Source organism: Chelonoidis abingdonii, chromosome 18, assembly GCF_003597395.2.
Source record: "Chelonoidis abingdonii isolate Lonesome George chromosome 18, CheloAbing_2.0, whole genome shotgun sequence".
NCBI lineage: Eukaryota > Metazoa > Chordata > Testudines > Testudinidae > Chelonoidis > Chelonoidis abingdonii.
In genome coordinates, this window is record NC_133786.1 from 6,219,143 (window position 1) to 6,244,794 (window position 25,652).

The 25,652-nt window shown below is 43.5% G+C and overlaps 1 protein-coding gene across 1 annotated transcript in view; it reads left to right on the forward strand.

Moving 5' to 3' along the window:
* The window catches only part of KCNJ5 (potassium inwardly rectifying channel subfamily J member 5), a 28,239-nt gene extending 11,004 nt beyond the window's left edge, over positions 1-17,235 (forward strand). The window contains exon 3 of the mRNA XM_075073591.1: positions 16,396-17,235. Coding sequence (XP_074929692.1) covers positions 16,396-16,742 — 347 coding nt within the window. The 3' untranslated portion in view covers positions 16,743-17,235. The remainder of the gene's footprint in view (positions 1-16,395) is intronic.
* Positions 17,236-25,652: the final 8,417 nt, after the last annotated feature.

The following is a 25,652-nucleotide window of genomic DNA, read 5'->3' on the forward strand; positions in this document are numbered from 1 at the left end:
CAAAATTGTCAGCCACACCTCAGAAGCAAACAGGACACCAGGACAAAGACAAGCACAGATGATTTCCCCAGCTTCTTTCCTTGGTTTTCGGGTGGGTAGCAGCCCTCAGCAATAGCTGCAGCTTCCAAGTAGTTTGAAGGTAGTTCTGAATAGATTACTTGGCAGCAGTATAACCTATTTGCAATGCATGCAAGGGCTAATGGAGCATTACTAGGGTGTGTTCTTTTACCAGCAGTATATTGTAGAGATAGGCCAATATGCAGATCTGGATTCAAACATTACCAAAGCTCATGAGAATTGGAATGGCAGATTCTGCTTAGGGACCATATCTAGTGTATTGGGCTGTAGTGTAGTGTGTTAGTTGTGTCTCATTGGTGTAAGAGTGCCATAGAATAACACTGTGTTGTAGCTACTAGGAATCCAGGCCCAATTTTCCACTCATTTACAGCAATGTAAATCAGGGGTCACTTTGCTGATGTCAATACAGTTATAGCAGTGTAAAACAAAACACAAATCAAGTTCCTCGCCTAGGCACTCTTGGGCCTTATAAAAAATAACAGCATTTCAGGGTGTTATAGAGGAGAGAGATTGATAATGGAATTTTATTTGGTAGCCCTGGGTTCGCTGATATCAAAGAGACCCCTGCACTGCAGTTGAAGGTTAATACCTAGAAGTACCTCAGTGGCCCAGCGCCCATTTCACCATCACAAATTAACACTGTGAAGTCCTGGTTGAATAGATACCTTGCGGCTTTAGATTGTACTTCCTCTGACAAAAAACTCAGCCACTGCTAATGATGTGCAAAAGGAAGTCATTACCAGTAACAACCTCAAAATGAAAAGCATGGCAGAGGAATTGGATTGCTTTACAAATGGACTCCTCTCCCAGTGGGATTGCCCAGACCTGGGTGTAATGACATTAAGGAGCTTGGATCTATGGAAATTAATTACTCTTGTCTCAGGAGACAGTGCCATATCTGCTGTTAAACCCAAAAGATGGAGCTGGAAGAGCCCTTCCCGCAGGGGCTAGGGCTGGGCAGACGTCAGAGTGCGCCAAGGTTTGACTAAAGCATTCAGAATCCAGGTGGCTTTCTGTATGGGTCATGTGTAGAGTGATGGGGAGACATCTCACCAGAACAGGGTGTCCTGAAATAGTGCAGTGTGTATCTCTAGTTTGGGGCCTGTGCTAAAACTGCCCAAGAATGAGCTTATGCTCAAATAAACTTGTTAGTCTCTAAGGTGCCACAAGTACTCCTGTTCTCTTTGCCCAGGAATGGTCATCCTTGTGATTTACATGAGATGAACTCCTGTTATTAGGAACTGAATGAAGGTCCTCAATTTAGAATATTGCATAGACAAATGAACAATACTTGGTCCCTGTTAATGTAACTGGATCCCTTTTTTTTGCTGGCTATGTGAATTATTTCCTGATATACTGCTTTTGTTTGACATGGGTGGCATTCTAAGCTAGTGCAGTGACAAAGTTAGCCCTGTTACAGCTGACTGCTAGGTACAGTATTTATACAGGTGGCCTGATATTTGGAGATGAGGCTAGAACCTGTCAGTGGTAGATAGGTTGATGTTGGACAGACCAGACCTAATGAAAAGAATACTGCAGACAGGCATATTAATAATTAGCTTACTTTTGGTTTACGTGGAAGCTTATTGAATACAAAATTGCTCCAGTTTGACTTGATGGGAAGAGCTGCTAGTCCTCATTTCTACAGTCACATTTCAGAGAACTATAAAAATGACACCTCCATAGGGCTCAATGGTCATGGTTTCTCAATCACTGCAGAGCAATTCGCTCTGTTTACAAGCAGCAAAAATCATTGGTTGGGATTTTTAAAAACCAAAGAATTTAGAGACATGGCTCCTACTGAAAGTCAATGGGAGCAGAGGACCAAATGTTAAAGGTATTTAGATGCCTGAAGAAGCAGTTAAAGACCCAGTAGGATTTTCAAAAGCACCTAGGCACCTAACTCCTATTGATTTCAGTGGGAGATAGGCATTTTTGAAAATCCCACTGGGCACCTATCTGCATCTCCAAAAAAAGAACAGGAGTACTTGTTGTTTGAGCATAAGCTTCCATGGGCTACAGTCCACCTTCATCAGATGCAAGCCCACGAAAGTTTATACTCAAATACATTTGTTAGTCTCTAAGGTGCCACAAGTACTCCTGGTTTTTTTGCAGATACAGACTAACACGGCTGCTGCTCTGAAACCTATCTGCATCTTAAGCACCTAAATACTTCTGAGCATCTAGGCCTGAGTATGTACCACCCTGAGCCTGCTTTTAAAATCCCACCCCATTATATCTAACTGCCAGTGCTACCTAATCAGTCTGGGATCTGAGAGCAATGCTGGGTTCTTTACCTCTCACACATGGCTGTCAGCACTAGAAGTGCAGCAGGCCAAATTGTGCCCTTGTTATCACCTGTGTTATCCTATTATCCTGCGAGGGGCTGGGGGAAGACAGATGTAGCTAATTAGAACTAAACCATCGTATTGATGATGCAGAAGAAGGAATAGACTGCAGCTCACTCTCCCAGAACTGGGTTGGTTCTGCATTGGCTGGCATGGGTAAAAATTAGTGGCACCTTAGTCCCTGCAAGAGAGACATAGTGGTTGAGGTAATATCTTTTATTGGACCGACATCTCTTGGTGAAAGAGACAAGCTTTCCAGCTGCACTGAGCTCTTCTTCAGGTCACTGCAATCACCAACATATCTGAATATACACCCACCAGGTGAGGAAGAAGGTAATATTGGTTTAGTCATTTTTTCAAAGCACTTCAGGACTGATTTTCAAAGATATTTAGGTGCCTAAAGATGCCCATTGGCACTTAATGGGGTTTTCAAAAATCCCGAAGCAGGTTAGGCACCTCCCTGTCACTGAAAGTCAATGAGACTTAGGTGCCTATCTTTATGAGATGATTTTGAAAATCCCAGTAGGTGCCTAGCTGAATTTTTAAGATCCGAAATACCTTTGACAATCAGGCCCTTCAGGCCTGACTACTGTACCATATAAATGGCTAGAGGTATAAGCATATAACTAGAACTGGTCAAAAAATAGTGGATATTTTTTCATCAACATTTTGTGGGGAAAATGTTTATTTCAATTGCCAAAAGTTTCAACCAGCTGTAGGGGAAAAAAATTAACCACTAATTCCCACTCACCCTCCAGTTTTCATCCCTGCCACATTTCCATCAGACGCACTCGCTTGCTGTAGCATTAGTCCTATCTAAAGCAGCATCATGTGGATCAGTATGTGTGCCTTGGCACTGCTGGCTCCAGAGCTTTGAAAACACCTGAGAGAGGTTCAGTTCTGGGGAGACCTGTGTTGATTACTTCCTGAGTAAAATGACTGCAGCAGGGGCTAAATCAATACAAGTGACACGCATTCCAGCATCCAGTGCTGCTTTTATGGGCATCTTGAAAGCCACAGAATCACTTATACTCAGTACCAGCTTAATGAAATGGGCACAGCAATGACTTTAGGGAATTAATTCTCCCTTGCCTTATCTTAAAGGTATACTTGTCAAGATTGGTTGGTCCAAATTTGACTTGCAAGAGAAGAAAATGGGAAGGAATCTGTTTGTAAAGTCCATGCAATTTTGCTTTCAGTGCTCTTTTTCTTTCTTTCTTTCTTTCTTCCCCACCCCATGGCAACAAAAATCCAAAGCTGGTAGCCCCAGTCCACTGACAGAATTAGGCTGGCCTGTTGTGAGCCATAAACATGAATGTGCCACTGACCTCTTCATTGCTTAATAGAAGAGAGAGAGTATGAAGCAATGCTGCCAAAGACTAAAAAGCAGTCGAAAGCCAATCCCCCACTTGCAGTTAGATTCATCTGAGTTGTGAGATGAACGACTTGGCTGATTCAATTGAGACCATTAGAGAGCCCAGCCTTTTCCCCTTAAGCCTTCATTCCCTATGATGAAGGAGTCTGTGTATCTTTCTAAGTCTTCCTGGCTGAGTCTTGCTTCCCTCATGTTTTTTATCCTCCTCTCCTCCTTTGCTGACAATTAACCAAAGATTGATTTATCAATATAGCTACCTTGCAAACCTCATTCTGTGCCTACCAGTCGTCATCTTCGTAGCATCTGCGCAATGTGCCTCAGATGGCTCGTGACCAGGATTCATCTCCAAATTTGGTCGGCTGATTGGATCATTAGCTTCTGCGGTCCAGGTACTGACGGGGAACGCAACATGAATGCTGATCCATGCCCCCTTGCCTACCAGTGCTGTTGCCTTAATGTGATGCTAGGTGATCACTGGACATTCAGGAGGCATCTTATTTCACCACTGGTGTTGACTGATTTTCTTTGACTCCCCCACACCCTTACATTAAATAGACAGATGGAGATAACAGAGCTGACTTGTTAATCCAGTGACCCAATACACTATTAGCACATGGTTTCAAAAGGCCAGAACTACACTTAGACATAGTTGGAAGGAAGATGGTCTCATGGTTAGAGCAATTGGCTGTGATTTGGGACTCCTGGGTTTTATTCCTCATGCTGTTGCTGTGTGACCTTGGGCAAATCACACCCTTTCTGCATCCCAGTTCATCCATTTTTAAAAAGGATAGAATAACATTCCCCTCCTGCCAAGGTAGAACAGTGTGAAATAATCACAATGAAGCTTGAAATTTGAGGGATTTGTATTTCAGTCTGATGTCCTGAAAGTAATCAAACTTTGCATGCAAAATGCAGTAAAATTAGTGCTAGCTTGTTGGTTGCTTTTGCTTATTCAAAGGATCATTTTCATTCTTAAAAATGAGCATCAGTAAAAAGGGCATTATAGTACCTTCCTCTCACAAAGTGGGTATTGTGATGTAAACTAATTCATATTTGTAATTGTCTTTGATATCCCTGGCTTTGAGGTGTGGGAATGAAGTAGAACTAGATTACCACTGACTTGCCCTGAAAGGAGTGCTCTTGCTGAACTATTTTAGGTGCTTGTTAAGGGCTTTCCCTTTGCCCTTCCCCTGGTCCTTGCAACACAGACAGAAAGCAGAAGACTGGAAGTCCTAAGTGCAGGCAATGCAATGTTTATTCCAGGCAGGCATATGCATAGCTCTGACACCACAGAGCCTTTCTTCCCAGTGTCCCAGCTCCCCCTCCTTAGCAGGCATAATTATACCTGTAGTGCCTGTCCTTGGTCCCACCCCTTACAATTTATGGTCATGTTCCGTTTTGGAAGGTCTTGAGTCAGGAGGCTTTGGTATCACCTCTTTTGTATCCCATGGGAGAGGTACGGAGAGAGGTCGTGCTTCAGTCAGGGACAGCATTTCTTTGGCTTTTAGTGTTTCTTTTACCTCCTCCCCCCCATCCCCTCGCCCCTCCTGACTACTTGCTTGACTAGGTTCGAGATAGGAGTCAAGGCAATCGTATATTAAATTCCCACCAAAACCAGCAACACTTTAGCTCTATCTCTTATCTTTTCTCATACTAACAAGCCCATCTGTCTGGGCAGAAGAAACACACAATTCTTTGTTCTTTGTTTACACATATTAATAAGAATATAAAAATATTAAAAGTTAAATGGACAAACAAGACCCAAAATTCAATCTCAGGCAAATATACAGGCCTGACAACTACATTATCACTAACATGCCTAATGTTGCTTACATGGCTCCCTTTATCATAGTATCTGAGCATCTCCCCATCTTTAAAATACATCCAATACCACCAGGAGGTAGAATAGTATCATGATCCCCCTTTTACTGATAGGGAACTGAGAGCCTAAGGCCCAGATCCGCAAAGGTATTTAGGCACCTAACTTCCATTGATTTCAATGGGAGTAAAGTACCTAAATAAATGTTGACAATCTAGGACTATGTGATTTACAAGGTCACAGAAGTGACATCTGTGACAGAGCAGAGGATTAAACCCAGGTCTGTCACCTAACTCCTGACCCATCCTTGCTGTCTCACAGAGCAACACATTTCAGTGCAACTGAAATTTCAGTTCATTTGTTCCTTTGACAAATCCAAGGATCTGATCTTAGAGGCAATATGTCAACCTTGTGCACCACTTCCTGAAACATAGCAAGGCAAGAAATGATTGATTAAATGATATAGTATAGCATCAGTAATTTAATAAAGTGGAGTCATAATATAAAGAACTGAATATGATATCTCTCTCTCTCTCTCTCTAGTTTACGAAGTTTGCTGTCTGTGTAAACTTTTATGCGTGTTCCATTTCATTGCCTACATTAGGCCATTACCTCTTTTGACTTTCCAACACCAAGGAGCATTCCCATGCCTGGAGAGCATTCAGAAAAATTAAAATTTCAAAGTCTTCCCCTCTGGCATGAAAAGCAAAGTGAATCAAGTACGGACGTGTCCTCCCCCAAAGAAGATGCGCAAAAATAATGGGGGGACCATGCTCCCACCTTCTAATATTCCTTTTGAAGTCAGAGGAACAATATTGGTTTTGTCATAAGCCAGGGTGTTCCTTGGACTAATTAATGTAAATGGCTCAGCAATTTCTACAACCATTTGAGTGATACTTCAGCATCTTTGATGCTAATTTAAGGAAGTGTATTGCTTAATTAGAATAATAGGATTTTAAATATTGATAACTATTCCCTGCCACCCTAGCTAGTCATCAGTGTCCATTTCCACACCATCTTCTCTCTCCATGCTTTGTCCATTCCCACTGTAGGTGAAATTCACCCCTGAGGACTTAAATGGCAGATTGGCCTTGCGCTAGCCCTCTGAAAAGGGAGTCAATTTCACTCTGCATATGTATAAAAAGACTTTGTCATTAATTTGCTGTACAGGAAAAAGAGAGGAATGGATGGAGCTGGGAAATTCATTCAGTATGTGGGGAGGGGAGATTACCACTAATGCCTGAGTCTTCATTGTAAAAAGAGCCCATCTAGCGTCGCAAGTGTAGAATTAGCATCCACATGACATCACATAACAGCTTAGAGCTCAGTGTGATGCTCTGTACCTCAGAGGAGCACCCCAACGATTGTGTGGTATCCAATGCAAAGTTTTGTCATGTTGGGTGTCTTCAGAAGGCTCATGATGCACTGACCATTGTTGTTACAGTAATGTTATAGTAAGGTTATAGATTATACTTTCATGTATGTAGTTATGAGGCTGAAAATGTATCCTCGTGGCTTAAAATAAGCCCAGACAAAACTCTCCAAGAGCTGAGGCAATTCACACCTCATCAGGGCATGTATGGGACAAACCCAGTCCAGCTTCACAGGAACAAAAGACACTGACCTAGGCAGCAATAAAAAATCTGTTGGACTCTCGAAGGAGTCACCCTCCCTTCCTTTGGTCAGATGAGGTAATGCTCACCTGACTCTGAAGCGAGGGGGCAAATCCAAGAGGGAAGAAAGAACATGATAAAAGGGAGAGACATTTGCCATGCTCTTCCTCTCTCGTTCCACCTACATCTACAGACACCACATCAAGCGATTGAAGCACTGATCAAAGGGCAGAACCTGGCTGAAGAGCAACCAGCCAGCCTGTGGTGAGAAACATCTAAGTTTGTAAGGGCATTGAAAGTGTTAAGATCAGCTTAGAATGCATTTTGCTTTTATTTCATTTGACCAAATCCAACTTGTTAAGCTTTGACTTATAATCACTTAAAATCTATCTTTATAGTTAATAAATGTGTTTGTTTATTCTATCTGAAGCAGTGTTTGGTTTGAAGTGTGTCAGAGGCTCCCCTTGGGATAACAACCCTGATACATATTGATTTCTTTGTTAAATTGATCAACTCAGATAAGCTTGCAGTGTCCAGCAGGCATAACTGGGCACTGCAAGACAGAGGTTCCGAGGGTTGCGTCTGGGACCAGAGATATTGGCTAGTAGTGTCATTTGGTTGCACAATCCAAGGATCAGCTTACATGCCAGAGGCTGTGTGAGAACAGCCCAGGAGTGGGGGTTCTCACAGCAGAGCAAGGTAAGGCTGGCTCCCAGAGTCAAGGATTGGAGTGACTTTGCAGATCACCGGTCTAGATAACACCAGAGGGGAATGTCACAGTCAGCTCTATGGCATTTAAATAAAAAAAAGTTAATTTTATGCTGATGAAAAATGTTGGCTTGACAGCCCTAGAGGCTGGATGTTTATATCCACTGATCAGGGCTAGGCAGGTGGCAGTAGTGAAAGCTTTCCCTACCACCATCCTGTTGATATGCTTCAAATTAAACTTCTTAATCTAGGTACTGCTAGTTAATTCTCCATGATCCATTAAATACTTGTCCTCTGTAATGAAATTGCCAACAAGGTTGCTATCTGCGATGGTATGTTTGATACAGGCATCTATGTCCTCCAACAGCTAGACTAAAACCATCAACTAATCTGTAGCCAACCTAATGCCCATGAGATAGCAGCAATGTTGGCTGTTGCTGAATGGAGCTGGATTTGAACTGTGACCTAATAATTATATAAAAACCTGTCACTCATGAGCAATCTCCTGCAGAATTTTTCTTTTCTTAGCAATGTAACAGAGCCAGAGGCTTCTATTTTAGCTGCATAATGAGTGGTACTGCAATCAGTGAAAGGTTCTGAAGTCTGCAGCCCCCATTGAGTACCTAGTGGGAAAAAACAGACTTCTTTCTGAGAGGGCCATCAAGATTCCCTTTCTTCTCTGCGTATTAACATTCTCCCTTCTTGGAAATAGTGTGAGCAGCTTGATTCTGACTGATTTTGATGTCAAGAAAGTGTTGTCTTGGTACAGTTCCCTGACACCTATTTTACACACCAGTTGCTTCTCCGTGACTTTCTCTGCTTTTGAATGTAATGAAAGAAACCTGTCCTCATTCATTTATTGGAAACCAGAAATCCCAGCAGTTTATAAAACAAAGCATGTATGGCTGCCCCATATAGGAACATTCTCCATCCCTGACTTTAATACTCTGAAGTCGGACTCCAGCCCAATTGACTAAAACTTCACCTCTGAGGATTGCAGGACAGTGCACTTAAAAATTTAAACTTCTATGAAAGTTTTATTACAGAACTTGAAACTGAGGAATACTCTTCTGGCTTCTAGCTTTGCTACAAGCCTGAGACAGAGCGCAGCCTCTTTGTAAAGGTGATGCATCTGGGCCCGTTTTATGCAAAATTTATTCAGGTTTCAACTTAGTTTCAATTTTATTTGTACTGAAACTCAAGCTGGTGACTGCAGAAAAGCAAAAGATCCAAAGTTTACATCTGAGAAGTCTGAAATCTGAGGTTTTCCCATTCATTTCAAATTGTCTAAAATTGACTGATTTTTGCAGTTAAAAATTAAGCATACTTTTTTCCTTTTAAAATAAGACCATTTGTGAACCATTTCCATGGAAAATATGGTCATATGTTCCAGAAAAATAAATAAAATTAGAAAGTATTTTTTTCTGAAACTTATTCCAGATGAAAATGGATTTTCCCACATTTTGAATCTTTCATGCATTTGATCAATGCATTTTTTTCATTAAAGTTTTCTCATTGAAAAGAAATTTCTGGGTCACAAAATGCCCAAAAACAAAATTAAAAAGGGCAAAAAAATTATTTTCTCAAAGCTTTGCTACAAACTTCTTAGATCCAAAAGTTCATAGTTACCCTCCATTTTGAGAACAAGGGCTAGGAAACTATCCTTCTGGGATTCCCCCCCTAAGGAATTCTGGAGGTTTGACACCTTCCACAATTCCTCTGCATGCTCAAAAGGCCTTTTGAAATCTCGCAAGAGCTAGTGCTTCAAGCAACTGTACTGGGGGATATGGCATATCTACTTAGAAAGCAGTGATACTTTAGAGGTGACGTACAACAGTGGCAAACTGGCTGCAGGCCTTGTCTACAGTGAACACAGTGCATTGTGGGTAATCATGCTGGTGAAGGTTTAGGTCTTTATTACAGATAAGGCCCATGAAGTGAAACTGCTGATTTTTACTAATAACCACTGCAAAATTGGAAAGAGACTGGTCCTGTGAGCTACATTGCCCATTGCAGAGTTGGATTCTGAATGTTGAGCATGCACAGGGCTGAGGACGCATTGTGTGAGAGCGGAAAGCAGCTGCACCCCATTCTCTTAATGAAAATAAGGCTTATTGTTTTCAGCACCTTCACCATCATCATCTTTCAACTAGAGGCAATAATTAGCTAGGGCCATTACAGACACATTAATTAGCCAGGCTGGAGAGCAGCACTTAAGGGAACACGCAGCCGTGACAATGCTGTTGTTTGCTGTGTGGTGTAGAGGTTGCCAGGCAGTCTGTCCCCATGCAATTAAATTCCAATGCACATGTGCAAAAATAGGAATATCTGAATGAGATTATGGAGTGATTGCAAGCTATCATATTGTGCTGGCTCTGTGCACCTCTAGGGTTACAAAAAGCAGCTACTGCAGGAAGCCGGCAGTATGCAGTCCTTGGTGGATCAACAGTTTCCATTGTTCATGTCTTAATTGAATACTTACAACAGGAGATAAATGTGATTGTTTCTGTGGAGCTCAGGATCAGGATGAGGGATTCCCCCAGATAAAGGAGCTATTCCAAGACCTTGATTGCAAGGCAGAAGTTCCTTTTACATGTCTGAAGCGACTCTCTCTGGTAGTAAGAGGGGTGCTCCCTTCTGATCTGATCATAAGCGAACTAGGGAAATGTGGTCTAGATGAAATTACTATAAGGTGGATGCACAACTGGTTAAAAGATCATACTCAAAGCGTAGTTATCAATGTCAAACTGGGAAGACGTACCAAGTGGTGTCCCACAGAGGTCAGTCCCGAGTCTGGTACTGTTCAATATTTTCATTAATGACTTGGATAATGGAATGGAGTGTATGCTTATAAAATCTGTAGATGACGCCAAGCTGGGAGGGGTTACAAACACTCTGGAGGACAGGATTAGAACTTAAAACAACCTTGAAAAATTGGTCTGAATTCAACAAGATGAAATTCAGTAAAGACAAGTACAAAGTACTGCACTTAAGAAGGAAAAAACAACAACAAAATGGGGAGTAACTGGCTAGGTGGTCATACTGCTGAAAAGGATCTGGGGGTTAAAGTTGATCACAAATTGCATAAAAATCAACAATGTGATGCAGCAAAGAATCCTGTGGCACCTTATAGACTAACAGACATTTTGGAGCATGAGCTTTCATGGGTGAATACCCACTTCATCAGATGCGTGTAGTGGAAATTTCCAGGGGCAGGTATATATATGCAGGCAAGCTAGAGCTAACGAGGTTAGTTCAATCAGGGATGATGAGGCCCTGTTCTAGCAGTTGAGGTGTGAAAACCAAGGGAGGAGAAACTGGTTTTGTAGTTGGCAAGCCATTCACAGTCTTTTTTAATCCTGAGCTGATGGTGTCAAATTTGCAGATGAACTGAAGCTCAGCAGTTTCTCTTTGAAGTCTGGTCCTAAAGTTTTTTTGCTGCAGGATGGCCACCTTAAGGTCTGCTCTAGTGTGGCCAGGGAGGTTGAAGTGCTCTCCTACAGGTTTTTGTATATTGCCATTCCTAATATCTGATTTGCGTCCATTTATCCTTTTCTGTAGAGACTGTCCAGTTTGGCCGATGTACATAGCAAAGGGACGTTGCTGGCATATGATGACGTATATTACACTGGTGGATGTGCAGATGAACGAACCGATGATGGTGTGGCTGATCTGGTTAGGTCCTGTGATGGTGTCGCTGGTGTAGATATGTGGGCAGACTTGGCATCAAGGTTTGTTGCATCATGGATTGGTTCCTGAGCTAGAGTTACTGTGGTGCAGTGTGCAGTTACTGGTGAGAATATGTTTCAGGTTGTCAGGTTGTCTGTGGGAGAGGACTGGCCTGCCACCCAAGGCCTGTGAAAGTGTGGGATCTTTGTCCAGGATGGGTTGTAGATCCCTGATGATGCGTTGGAGGAGTTTTAGCTGAGGACTGTATGTGATGGCCAGTGGAGTCCTGTTGGTTTCTTTCTTGGGTTTGTCTTGCAGTAGGAGGCTTCTGGGTACACATCTGGCTCTATTGATCTGTTTCCTTATTTCCTCGTGCTGGTATTGTAGTTTTGAGAATGCTTGGTGGAGATTTTGTAGCTGTTGGTCTCTGTCTGAGGGGTTAGAGCAGATGTGGTTGTAACCAACACCTACAAAATCTCCACCAAGCATTCTCAAAACTGCAATACCAGCACGAGGAAATAAGCCATACTAGGAGATGTGTCATCCACTAATAGTGCCTAATCCTGCGTGGAACAAAATCCCCTTTTCTCTCACTACCATTTCTGGGCTTTTTGAGCACTAAGCAGCTCGGCAGAAGCATTTAGGTACTTCAGCGGATTCTAGTTATGTCTGAGGAGGAGCATTGCTCATTTTAGATCCAATTTCAGCCCTCTAAGGCTCAGATTCTCAAGGGTATTTATGTACCTAACTCTCATTGAAATCAAAATCCAGTATGATGTGCTAGATATGTAAAAGGCACCTTTGAGCCAGTCCTGGCATCTCAAATATGTACCACCAGGTTTTAAAATGGCTCTCAACAAAACCTCTCACCAAGGGATAAGGAGGGTAGGTAGAAGCTAATGTTATCTTGTGGGGACGGGGGAGTAATCCACATCTCTCAGAGAAAACCATGTGGGTACTCAGCAGCATGACAGGACCTGAGAGCTATATAAGTCTTCTGCTGCTTTATGCCAGCCTGGCATAAGGGAATGAATGTCAAGCAATGTCTATCCTTGATGGTGCAGTGTGGTAGCATCTATGTCTGGGCACTCGCTGGCTTGCCCATAAGAAGCTTGTTACTAGAGATCTGCAGACTGTTTTGTATAAAACAAGTGCAGCCATGTTCCTGAGCGGTTTCCCAGATCTCAGACAGACCCTCTCCTCAAAGCTCGAAACAGTTGGGATAACTTTCCTTCTCCCTTATTTTATTTTTCACAGCAGCACTCTGCACTTCCTGGTTCCTGCCAGTCCAGGAAGCAGAAGTGCCAGAACACTGTGACTAACACTGTACTTGTTGTTCCTGCCTGGAAGCAAGTAATTCTGGAAATCTCCTCCTTGAAAAGAACTGTGTGAGAAATTTCTAGACCTATTTTGCAGCCCAAAGCGTTACATTCTTCTCTCAAGCACAGATAGCAGCCATATACTACTGGCCTGAATGCCTTTTGTTTTAGGTTAAGGAAAGCAACAAGAAAGAACAAAAGTAAAGTCTTCAGGCAAGAGCTGTGTGTGACTCTCCAGGAGAGGGTGTGGAGGTGTGTGCATGCTCTCTAACAGCTTGCAGCAGCTGTGAGAACAAAATATGCAGATAGGCACAGTTACTTCAAAGGAAGGCTATTCCGGTAGCTAGTACTAGCTCGGGAGACTCAGGTTGAGTTTTTTGCCCCACCACAAATTTCCTCTGTGACCTTGGGAAAGTCAGTTAGCCTCTCTGTGCCTCAGTTTCCCACTTGTATGGTAGTAACATTACACTTCCCTCCATCCAAATACATTACATCCTACATAAATACATTAGAGATTGTGAGGTGCTCGGATACTATGGTAGTTGGGACCATATAAGTTCTTATGGTACATTTCAAACGTAAAAGTGCAGTGTGCAGAAAATAAAGACATCATTGTCATAACTGTATCCACTACACCAGGGATCGGCAACCTTTGGCCTGCAGCCTGCCAGGGAAAGCCCCTGGCAGGCTGGGCCGGTTTGTTTACCTGCAGCGTCCGCAGGTTTGGCCGATTTGCGGCTTCCACTGGCCACAGTTTGCCGTCCCAGGACAATGGGGGCTGTGGGAAACAGCATGGGCTGAGGGATGAGCTGGCCACCCTTCCCGCAGCCCCCATTGGCCTGGGACAGCAAACCGCGGCCAGTGGGAGCCACAATCGGCCAAACCTGCAGATGCTTCAGGCTTTCCCTGGCGGGCTGCATTCCAAAAGTTGCCAATCCCTGCACTACACAGATCAGAGTGCACATCTGAATCCAGCGTCAGCACTGATCTGCTAAGGTTTTTTCCACTGCTAGGTATTGCCAGCTACAGAGGCCTTGGCTACACTGGTCCTTTACAGTGCTGCACCTTTCTCGCTCAGGGGTGTGAAAAAACACACCCCTGAGCACAGCAAGTTACAGCACTGCAAAGCGCCAGTGTAAACAGTGCCCCAGCACTGGCGCTGCAAGCTAACCCCCACGGGGAGGTAGAGTACGTGCAGCGCTGGGAGAGCTCTCTCCCAGTGCTGGCGCCGCGACCACACTTGCACTTCAAAGCGCTGCCGCGGGAGCGCTCCCGCAGCGGCACTTTGGAGTTTCGAGTGTAGCCAAGCCCAGAGACAGTTTAAGATCACGCTCTCTTTTTTTTTTTTTTTTTTAGGCTGGCCAAATTTGTCCCTGATGTAACTAAGCTTTAACCTCACCGAATTCAGTGGAATTACACTAGCAATGCCTCAGACCCTAAGAGTTTATACAGAAAAGACAGGCCCTGTTTCAGCTGTATATGCCCATTACTGACCCCCTAATTGCCATAATGGTCTCATATTTGAAGTACAGATCTGGAAACTAGGGGACGTAGTTTCATTTCCTGGCTCTGTCATTGACTTGCTATGTGGCAAATTCATTTCACTTCTCCATGCCTCGGTTTCCACAGGTCATAATGCTACTTAGGAGGGAAAGGGGATAGCTAATGTTTGCACAGCCCTTGAGAGGCCCAAACTGAAGTTACCAAGCATTACTACATAATATAAGGTACTATCACCTGCCGTAGTGGTGCTCCTTCCACTATGGTAGACTGGGGTATGGGGCATCCCCTGAGAATGGCCCCTGGAAATCCCTGTGTGAGCAGAGCAAGTTGAGTCTCCCTTTGCCTATATAATCTGCCTGGATCTACAAATCTGTCTCCTTCACTGCTAACCCCTGTGGTTGTGGGTACCTCTCTAGCTCCCTCATTTGCAGTCAATTCCATCTTTCAGTACAGGGACTCGGCATATATTCTACCCAGTGGCTGTACTCCTCTCTGGCTGTATTCCAGGCCAGGGGTTGAAACCAATCCATGGATGAAGGGAAAGAAAACCAACAGGGAATATCCACAAATAAAACAGTACGGATGGGGTACTGATGGACAGACACAGCTCAGTCATGTTAATGTGAATTTCACAGCCGCCTCCGAAGGAGAAGGACCCTTGAGGCTGTGAGAGGAGAGAATGATAGCCAAGGCTCTTCTCAGTCTGGGAGAAGAGGTACCTTATGTCTTCCCACACCTGAGCTCGACAGGATGAGGACATTTCCTAACCCAATTTGTTTGTCCTCTGTTGTGCCCAGGTGTTAGAGGACATATGGTATATTTCTCCCTGAACCATAAATGCCCCAGCACTAACATTTTCCCCCGTCACAACCTTCATCTTATGGTAATGTCGTTTGGGTTGTGAGAATGAGATTGGGGAGCGTTGGCTTGGAAATGAATTGAATAGATGTTTTGATCTCATTCCACGCAGGCCTCTCTCACGCACGAATGAGAGTGCTGGGAGGTTGAACTTTCCACATCTCCCTGGAATGAATTCCAGAAGTATGATCCATGTAAACCAAACAGAAGGCAAATATTTGGGACAGATTTCAGCCTTGCAATAGGCAGATGATTTCACTTATTCCAAGACTGAATTTTTGCCCTTGAAAGGGTTTTCTTCAGACTTCCCCAAAATATATGAATATGTAAAATAAGCACTCGTCCTTGGGCTGAGTACAAGCTTGACAAATCTCAGGTTCATTCAGTGGAAGTCCTCCCATTGTCTTTGGTGGGCTTTGGTTCAGGCTCCTATAGCTAGCTCCAGGCAGCCAGTGCCTAACACACATAGGTGCCATAGTGGAATGGCAGAGCAGGTGTTGCTGCAGGTGAGTTGAGTTTGATCAGGGAGAACTAGAATTGCAGGGGGCTATGTAGGTCTGACCTGAGGGACTTCAACAGAGCAGTCAGGGGAACCAAAGTTAGATTAACAAGGTGCTGTATAAGCCAGGCCTGTTGTTTTGGCAGAGCCAGGGGGAGTTCAGGGCTGGAACACTGCAGGTTGGGGATGAGGTGTATTTGCGGGGATGATGTGATCCTAGCACTGGATTAATCAGAAGGTCAAGACTGACCTGCATCAGCAGAGCAGTGAGGGGAGAGGGGAATCTATCACGGGGCCATGCCAGAACCACTCTGGCCTACTTCTTAGTGCCATCAAACGTCATCCCCCTCTAAGACCCAGGTTCAGGATTGCAAACATACCATCTATCTGCAGAAGCTACAATGGGGCCGTCCAGTTCCCTGTGTTTGAATACTTGGCTTTTTGTGCTACAGCCTCTTCGGAGGGTTGTTAGGAAAAGACCCTTTCCATGTCCCAGAGCCAGCAGGTATGGAAATCCACCAAAGCACTTGTAAATAGCAGCAGAATAGCATGGGCATGCAACAGAGCTTTGCATTTAATATGCCTTTTTCTCCTCTCCTGACGCAGGGATGACTTGCCAGGCCCGGAGCTCCTATATGGACACAGAGGTGCTATGGGGACACCGCTTCACTCCCGTCCTCACCCTCGAGAAAGACTTTTATGAAGTCGACTACAACAGCTTCCACTGCACCTATGAAACCAACACCCCCACGTGCTGTGCCAAGGAGCTGGCCCAGTCTTTCCAAGAGGGCCGGCTCCTCCGCCACCTCTCCAGCTCCACCCTCCTGAGTGGGGGCGAGGAGGCAGGGACAGCAAAAGAGGAACAGGAGGTGGAAGAGGAAGAAAGGGAGGTGGTTGGGCTGAGTGGAGCCAATGGAACAGCAGGAGAGGTGAAGGCAGATATGTCTGTATAACACATGGATCTGTACTGGACAATAAATAATACATATGCTCCTACTGGAGAAACAGTGGGATGCAGTGGTTAGGGTACTAGCCTGGCAGTCAAGAGACATGGGTTTTATTCCCAGCTCTGTTGCCCACCTTTGGGTAGTCTTGGACAAGTCACTCCATCGCCCTGTGCCTCAGTTTCTCCCATCTGTAAAAGCAGGGCAATGTTACTTTATCCACATTTGCAAAGCATTTTGAGGTCTATAGACAAGACATGCTAGATAAGAGGTGTTATTACTGTTGAAGTTCCCCCACAGATTGCTCTGGAAGAGACTCCTTGGTTGGTCAAAATTATTTCCCTTTCAGGGGATATTTAAAAAGACAAAACATAAAACAACCCTACGATCTCCCATCTCAGTAAGAAGAATGTAGTTTCGTACCTTCACTTAATTTGCAAGTCAATGCATTGTAGACATTATTACTGCTAAATTAAAAGAGAGGGGAAAAAAATCCCCTCTTGTATCCGGCTTCCTAGTGATTGCACATGGTGTTTTAGAGTTTTCCTCTTGAACTGCATCCACCATGATTCATTTCCGACAGGCTGAAAAATCTAACAGTGGGATGACTGATCTCCCTTCTGAGATAAATCAGGCATTTCCCACTCTGGCTTTGTGTTGTGGCTTCTTTATCACATGTATCCTACTGGTCAGGCTTTCTCCCCAGACTGGTACAGTGCCATCTCTGGTGTCATTGTTTTGGACAGCCATGCTGCTCAGTGCTTGTCATCATGGGATGTTTAGATCTTGCCCATGATAATCGGTTTTGGACCTGCATGTCCCAGGTTCAATCCCCACTTTTGATCCATGGCAATAAGTTCCAGGTCCCTTTCTACTGTCTGGTCTATTTAGAGGATAAAAGCATACTACTGCTACCAGTTCAGATGTATCCCTTTTGCTTATCGATTTCAGTGGAGATATTCCAGATTTACAGAACTGTAACAGAATAGAATCTGAACACATGTTGCTTCTGTGAGCAAATGGGGTGGGGAGGAGGAAACTCAGGGCTATCTACACAGCTCCATGGTTTAAACAAAGGGGGTGTGATTTGTAGCATACATTCTACTGTAAGTCCCCTATGCGTATGCTATGGGCACAGACTAACAGGTAGCTCATTCCCATTAACTTAGTCCTGTTTAAAGATGGCAACATGAAGGCAGACTAGGTATCTTGTAGTTCGCACCTGCAGTGTACATACAGGGGAGTTACAGCATGCTAGTATGTGCTGCAAGTCAGCCCCCCCTCCCCTCCATAGTCCGAACTGCTGGGCCATGTAGGTATAACCTTAATCTGTATTTCTGTACCCACCTAGCATTGATGCTGGGTTTATATGTAATCAGTGGGTGAAATTCAGCTTTTGCAGAAGCAGCTTCGATAGAACTGAAATCATTGGGATTGCATCCACCTACAAAAGCTCTGAATTTGGTCCATGAGGCTTTAGAAATTAAACACATGCACACACACATCTGTTTTACATAATCTCTGGAGTGATAACCAGAAAGCTGAACATCAAGTGGATCCAGTTAGGGGCGGAGCCATGCCAATGGTGACCTTGTTATTCTGCTTCACTGTATGCAAAGTTCTCTGCTTTTCTTTAAAACAAATGTTTTAATGCTGTTTTTCCTTATCATTTCTTTAGACAATGGACATTTGCTTTCACATAAATAGACCCATATAGTGAAGCCAGTGCAAACACATGAGCCCTGAATCTCAATGGTATTTAAAGCTTACAATGAAAATTAGGAACCTAAACACCTTTGAGGATCTGGGTCATGAGTTGAAATCCTGGCTCCACCCAAGGCAATGGCAAAACCCATGTTGACTTCACCTTTAATGTGGACACACTGCACTGGTTCAGAATGGGGCTCACGTGAGTGTGACTTACCCCAGTAAGCTGCATTGTTTATCACAGGTTCAATGTGCCCACATTAGGTGGCTTCACCAGTTTAACTACATCCAGGTATTTCCACTGATATAAAGAGGTATTTCCCTCAGAAAAAGAGCCCTAACTGGACAATCAGAGCCAGTGTCCTAGCACTCGCAAGCCACGCCATCCCAGGGTGTTCATGAAGGACTCTTTGGTAACATCTCAGTGGGCTCACCATTGACCTACCACTTACATCTCCCAGTATAGAGGGAATGCATTGTTTTGGAGATCAGTTATCCCCGAATTAAATAGCTCCTGAAGCCCCTGGGAATTCTTGGTCATGACTACTGTAGGAGCAGGGTTGGGGTCTAGTTCCACGAAGCAGGACAGAAAAAGACTAAACCCACTAGGGGAGAGAGGAAAGCTGCTTACATCTAAGAAATAATTATCTGTGAAAATTGTTTTCAGGAGCCTTCAGTCCATGGTTTAAGTGCGCTCCTGATGTCAGGGAGAATAATGGAAAGTGAAACCAGAGCTGATCTTTGCAAGGCAGAGGTAATTTCAGACCTTCGCAGAGGAGCAGTTAAGCTCTGCATGATGAACTGACCTGTCCAGTTTAATTCAGCATTCAAGTCATGGGAAGCTGGGGCTTCCCGTGTGATTATAGGGATGGGGAGCTGCAAAGATTGCACTGGGGTTTGATCCTGAGGCCTCAGCTCAAGCTGATTGCTGTTCTATACCCTCCTGAGATAAACTGGCCAATTCATAAAGGGCCCGTCCCAGGCACTGTGGAGCTTATTCTTCCACTCTGGGATGAGGGCCATCACTTGGTCCCCTGTGCCGTATACCAGACCTTCTGTTTCCCTGGGGCCTAGGTTTGGTTCTCCCTGGCCGAGCTCAGTGAGCTTTTCCCAGACAGTACAATGGTCAACCACTGATTTTCCAGCAGGAGAGGCCTTCCCCTCCCATTTGTCCCTCTTCAAGTCCAGGGGTCCCTCATTCTCCTTCCATGCAGCAGCTCGTAAGGAGAGAACCCTGTAGGTTCCTAGGGCTCAATGTCCTAGAAAACTGCTTTTGAAAATAGTGTCAAACCTGCAAATCGTGCATCGTATGCTGTTAGGATTCTTCCTAAAATCAAGCACTCCACACCATTGACCACAAAGCATTGGTGTGCGCTTAAGTTGTAGATAAACAAAGCTATGTCTGTTCCAGCCTAACCCCTGCTGTAGAATAAGTTAGGACAACAGAAGAATACTTCCATCAACCTAGCTACTGTCACCTGGAGAAGTGGATTCCTACAACAATGGGAAAACCCCTTCTGGCAGTGTAGGAAGTGTCTACACTACGATTCTACAGCAGCATACCTGTGGCACCATAGCCTTGCCCCTGTAGCGTCCATAGTGTAGACAAGCCCTGAAGCTGGTTAAATGTACCATTGTGCCCAATGATGGTATAACTCTACCTCAGAATGCATTGGCCTTTCAGCATGTCTGATGACACAAGCATCTTAATTTCCCTGCTTTTCAGCAAGACCCTTAGATGATTGATTTTCGTGGTCCTACTCATGGGTTTCAAATTAAGCACATGCTTAAGTACCTTGCTGAATTGGTGCCCCAAGCCTCATCAGTGTGATTTCTGCTATTAGAGAGCTTCATTGATTCTATACTGGAAAAAAAAATACCGTTCTGTGGTTTTCTGTGTACTTTTAATACATTCCGTTAAGCTGATGAGATCTATAAGAACTACTGAGACAATTGATTTATAATAGACCTATCTAAAGCAGGCCAAACTTTCACACTTGAACACAATAGAAATAAGTGCATCTATCTATCTAACCCCATACACTCCATCTATCTATCTAATCTATCTATCTGTCTAGGAACTAAAGTAGCCCTTGTCAATGTAGTATCTGCAAACCACTCCCTTATGACAGTGTAATTCCATTGGCTTGCGAGGAGTTATTCAGGAATTGCAGTCATTGCAGAGAGAGCAGAATATGATCTGTTGACATCACTGAGACTTTACACTGAACTCTTTGGGATGGGGACTGTCTCTGACTATGTGTTTGTACAGCATCGGCGCAACAGGGTCCTGGTCTCATTTGAGACCTCTAGGTGCTGCTGTAATTCAAACAATGAATGATGATGATACTAATTTGAGCAAGAATTGTAAAATCAGGTCCTAATTGTAGTAGAAGAAATATTATCAACACCCTCTTGTTGGCCTCAAACCAGCTTTGTGTATGTTTTGGCATGTTCAATAATGTGCACAAATGAAACCATCCTCTTCTGAATACTCTCCCATCCTTTGCTATTTAAGAGTCAAGTTTTGCTCTGTTACACTAGTACAAATCTGGAGTGACTCACTATGCTTCATTGGAGCCACTCCAGATTTACCTGGCCCTGGCATAACCTAGAGCAGAACTCGGCCTTGACTTTATATAACAAAATACCAGTGGCCAATTCTCCTCTAGCTTACATCAGTCAAAGTGTGGAGTTATTCCCAATTTTGTCATCATGCATGAGATCAGACTCAGGGCCCTCTATATTTGTCATCCTTTCACTGGCCTTGAAATGGGAACTGCTACCACTTTTATAAATGGATTGAAAGCTCATCTAGTTTCTCTGTAACTTAATTAAATATCCTCTCCATCATCTGCCAAACTGCTGCTTAATACATTCTGGCAACAATCCTCCCTTCCATGAATTGTAGCAGATATGGCTGGCAATGCAGGAGGCTTATCATGTGATATTAATTACTTAAGCATAATAACATTCTCCCTTATCTCAGTTTCATAATTCAGTGTTTCTGATGGAAATAAATTCATAATAATAAATGAGAGATAACAGCAAGGAGGTAGATCTGGGTCTAAAAATGAATGACAGCTCTTGCAATGGCTGGAAGCTGAAGCTAGACAAATTCAAGTTAGAAATTACAAGATTTACAAAGAGGTCGCACAAAACTGGGTGATTAGGCAACATAATGCCAGATGAAATTCAATATTGGTAAATGCAAAATAACACACACTGGAAAACATAATCCCAGCTATACATATAAAACGATGGGGTCTAAATTAGCTGTTACCACTCAAGAAAGAGATCTTGGAGTCATTGTGGATAGTTCTCTGAAAACATCTACTCAATGTGCAGCAGCAGTCAAAAGTGCTAGCAGAAGGTTGCAAATCATTAGGAAAGGAATAGATAATAAGACAGAAAATATCATATTGCCTCTATATAAATCCATGATATGCCCACATCTTGAATAGTGCATGCAGACTTGGTCTTCCCACCTCAAAAAAAGATATATTGGAATTTGAAAAGGTACAACAAAAATTATTAGGGGTATGGAACAGCTTCCATATGAGAAGAGATTAGTAAGACTGAGACTTTTCAGCTTGGAAAAGAGATGACTATAGAAGTCTATAAAATCATGACATGCACCTTAGATACTATCTTAAAAGGTACCTACAACCCAGAAATGCTTGCACACACCAAAGCTCTGCGTTGGCATTTGCCAAGCAGCTAATTATTCATGGACATACCAAGCTATCCACATTGTAGGTGCAACAACCAAGTTTTTGCACACAAATTACTCAAATTACAAAGAAGTGTATTTATGTATGCAGTGGTGGTGTAGCCCTGGGGTCCCAGAAGAGCTCTGTGTAAGCCTGAAAGCTTGTCTCTCTCACCAACAAAAATTGGTCCTCTCTCTAAAGTTTATTTAGATATTTCCATCTTGCTCAAGTGTAAAAGTTTGGCCTACTTTAGATAGATCTATTATAAATCTGTTGTCTCAGTAGTTCTTATATATCTCATCAGCTTAATGGAATCTATTAAAAGTACACAGAAAACTACAGAATGGTATTTTTTATTGTATAGATATAGATGGTATGTATGGGGGTAGATTAGATTAGATCAGGGGTCCCCAACGTGGTGCATCCACATCTAAGTGTGCTGGCATCCTGGCCGGCGGTTGAGCATCCACCGATATGCCGCTGAATTTCTGCAGAAATTCAGTGGCATTTCAGCAGATGCTCAACCGCTGCCACGGTCCTTCGTCTGGCACCCGCCAGACGAAAAGGTTGGGGATCACTGGATTAGATAATGATGGTAACCAAGGCGAATAACGTTACTCCAAATGAATATACACTGGTGTAACTGAGTGCAAAATTTGGCCCAATGGGATGACTCACGTGAGTAAAAACTATGGACCAAATCCTGAGCTCTTTTACATCAGTATAAACCAGTAAAAATGAGGCCTTATTCATATGAGGAGAGGATTGTACAATTATGTCGTTCTATTCACATGCTATTTGAATGTCAGCCCACCTTTGGGCACTGGCAAAAGGGAAAGTCAGGAAGATCTCTGCACATAAATGAGATGGTCATTTGCTAATGTCCAGGTTACTAGTCAGTCTAACTACCCCCTGGAATGACAGGACTAGCTCAGCAGACACAGCAGATGGATAGCCATATTAGCGCTTCTAACAGTGATTGGGGGCAGGTGCAGCACTCAGCACAAAGCTGAGCCTTTAAATTAGCGCTACGCAAACACACAGGGAAGAAACTGCCTTGCCTGAGCCACTGGTAAAGTAGCACAGACCTAAATAAACAAGTTTCCATTTGCCAAGAGAAATGGCAATGTTCAGAAGCTCCTGAATGAAGCTGTATAGAGTGACTCCAAAGCAATGGCCCTAGGAGCAAGGATGGCGTCATAAGCAAGAGGCAGCACAATTGCTAGTGGTTTATTGAGGATCTATTGAATTTAATTGAATCTCATTTAACATTGAAAAGAAAGAATTGTAACACAGGGTGAATCCAAACCTAAACTGCTCCATTCTTTGGCTCTCAAATTTTTTACTGAAATACGTATAAAGTTCCTACCAATTGTGAAACCCACACTGGAATATTAAATAGCCTGATTCTTTTTTTCAGTGATGCTGGTCCCACTGCAATTCCGCTGATTTCAGTGACATTAGTTCTGATTCACCCTTGGTGTGCAGTGGTGCAAAATCAGATCCTCTGGGAGAAATCCTGGCCCTATTGAGCTCAATGGGAGTTTTGCCATTGACATCATTGCGGCCAAGATTCCATCTTATATTGGCCAAGGAGCACCTTCCTCTGTTAAAAACATATTATTGTTTCTTTCAGATGTTTGCAGGGTTTGTTTTTATGTTGTCTGTCAGGTTACCCAGCTCTGTCAATTCACCTCAGTCCTGAGCTGCAACACTCTCTGTTCTTCCAGTCTTGGCTCCACACACAGCTCTACCAGTGCTCCTCAATCCTGACCTACTGCACTCACCGCTATGCTGGTCCTGCTCTCCTTCCACTCGTAATAGCTCTGCAATGTTCCTCATGACTGACTTGCCGCATCTTCTGATATTCCAGTTTTGTGTCACCAGACAGCTCTGCCAATGCACCTCACTCTGACCTGTAGCACCTCCAGCAGTTTCTCCTCAGGAGAATATTAACCAGCTCAAATGATGTGGTGTTTTAGTAACATGAACAAATAGGGCCAAATCTTCAAAGGAATTCCGACTCCTAACTTCCAGTGATTTCAACGAGAGAAGGCGGGTGAGGTAATATCTTTCATTGGACAAACTTCTTTTGGTAAGCGAGACAAGCTTTCAAGCTTACAGAGAGCTCTTTGGAAGTTAGGAGCCTAAATACCTTTGAGGATCTGGACCATAACCATTAGGCTAAGAAATCACCAAACTCATTGCATTTGTGGCCTAAAGAATTTTGAGGTTCTGGTCACAAATGAGAGGCACTAATACCTTATTCAAAAATTTGCTCACATTTGCTTGTCTTAGTCCACAAGTTGCCACTTTGATTTAGATTTTGCATACTTAAACTGTTATAGAACCCCAGGCTAATGAAACATTCCACAAATTTATGTTCTCACTTCAGTGGATACCGTTTGAAACCAAATACTTTAGCCCCGCTGCTTTTGCAACCCAAACATCACAGCATGGAGCTAGTACATGAGAACCTAAGCGTGGAAATGACTGGAGAGCGAAACTAATCGGTCGTTTTCGTTGCCTCAAGGCAAGAGAAGTGCACCATGGGAAAGCACTTCACGGGAACTGCTCATTGAGTAAGGTAGTATTTAGCATGTGTCAAGACGGCAAAATTAGACTAAATATTAAGGTAATAGTGGCAGTTGAATGACAGTGAAAATCACAAGAATAGAAACAAACATGACAAATATTAAAGGCAGAAATATTAAATAACAATAGCCCCTCCCTTTGCTCATCTCTCACTGTTCTTCATTATTTGTCCATCATTTTTATGCCAAACAAGTGAGCAATGCAATCACTACTGAATTCATGCCCCATCTGCCTCCTTCACATACAGCATCTGAGCTCAGCTGTTTCTGTTCCTCCCAGAATAGAAAGAGGAGAGACAGATGCCAGGCACAGACAGGGAGATTCTTTTCCTGATGGAAGGAAGCAAATAGAAGCTCATTTGGGTTCTGTTCTCCCCAGAATGTGACATCTTTTCATCACCAGACAGGCCACATAGTTGAAGCAGTGATTAGCACAGGAAGGAAGTGGGAACTCAGAGATCATGTTTCAGGTAGGAGCAACTCCCCAAATGCTGCGTGAAACAATAGCAGAGAGAAGGGCATGCAATTGCATTGTGGCATATTTAATTTCACAATATTTAATTTTATTGATTCATAATTGTCTCTTTGTTACCCTGTGCTCTTCCTGTCTGTCTGCTTTACCGACCTGTGCTCTGCCATCTTACAGTTAGGTTGTAAGCTCTTTGGGGCAGGGACTGTCTCTTTGTTATGCCTTTGTACAGCACTCAGCACAGTGGGGCTCAGGTGTCCAGGTCCTGCTGCAATATCAATAATAAAACATTTCGACTAATGATGAATTTAATGTGGTGGTATGACTGAAAAGCCAGCTTAGCACAGGGTGCGACAGCTGATTACATGTAGAGGCAAGGGTTGCTGTATGCCTCAGTGGCTAGGCCAGCAGCCGGAGAGCTGGGTTCTGTTCCTGG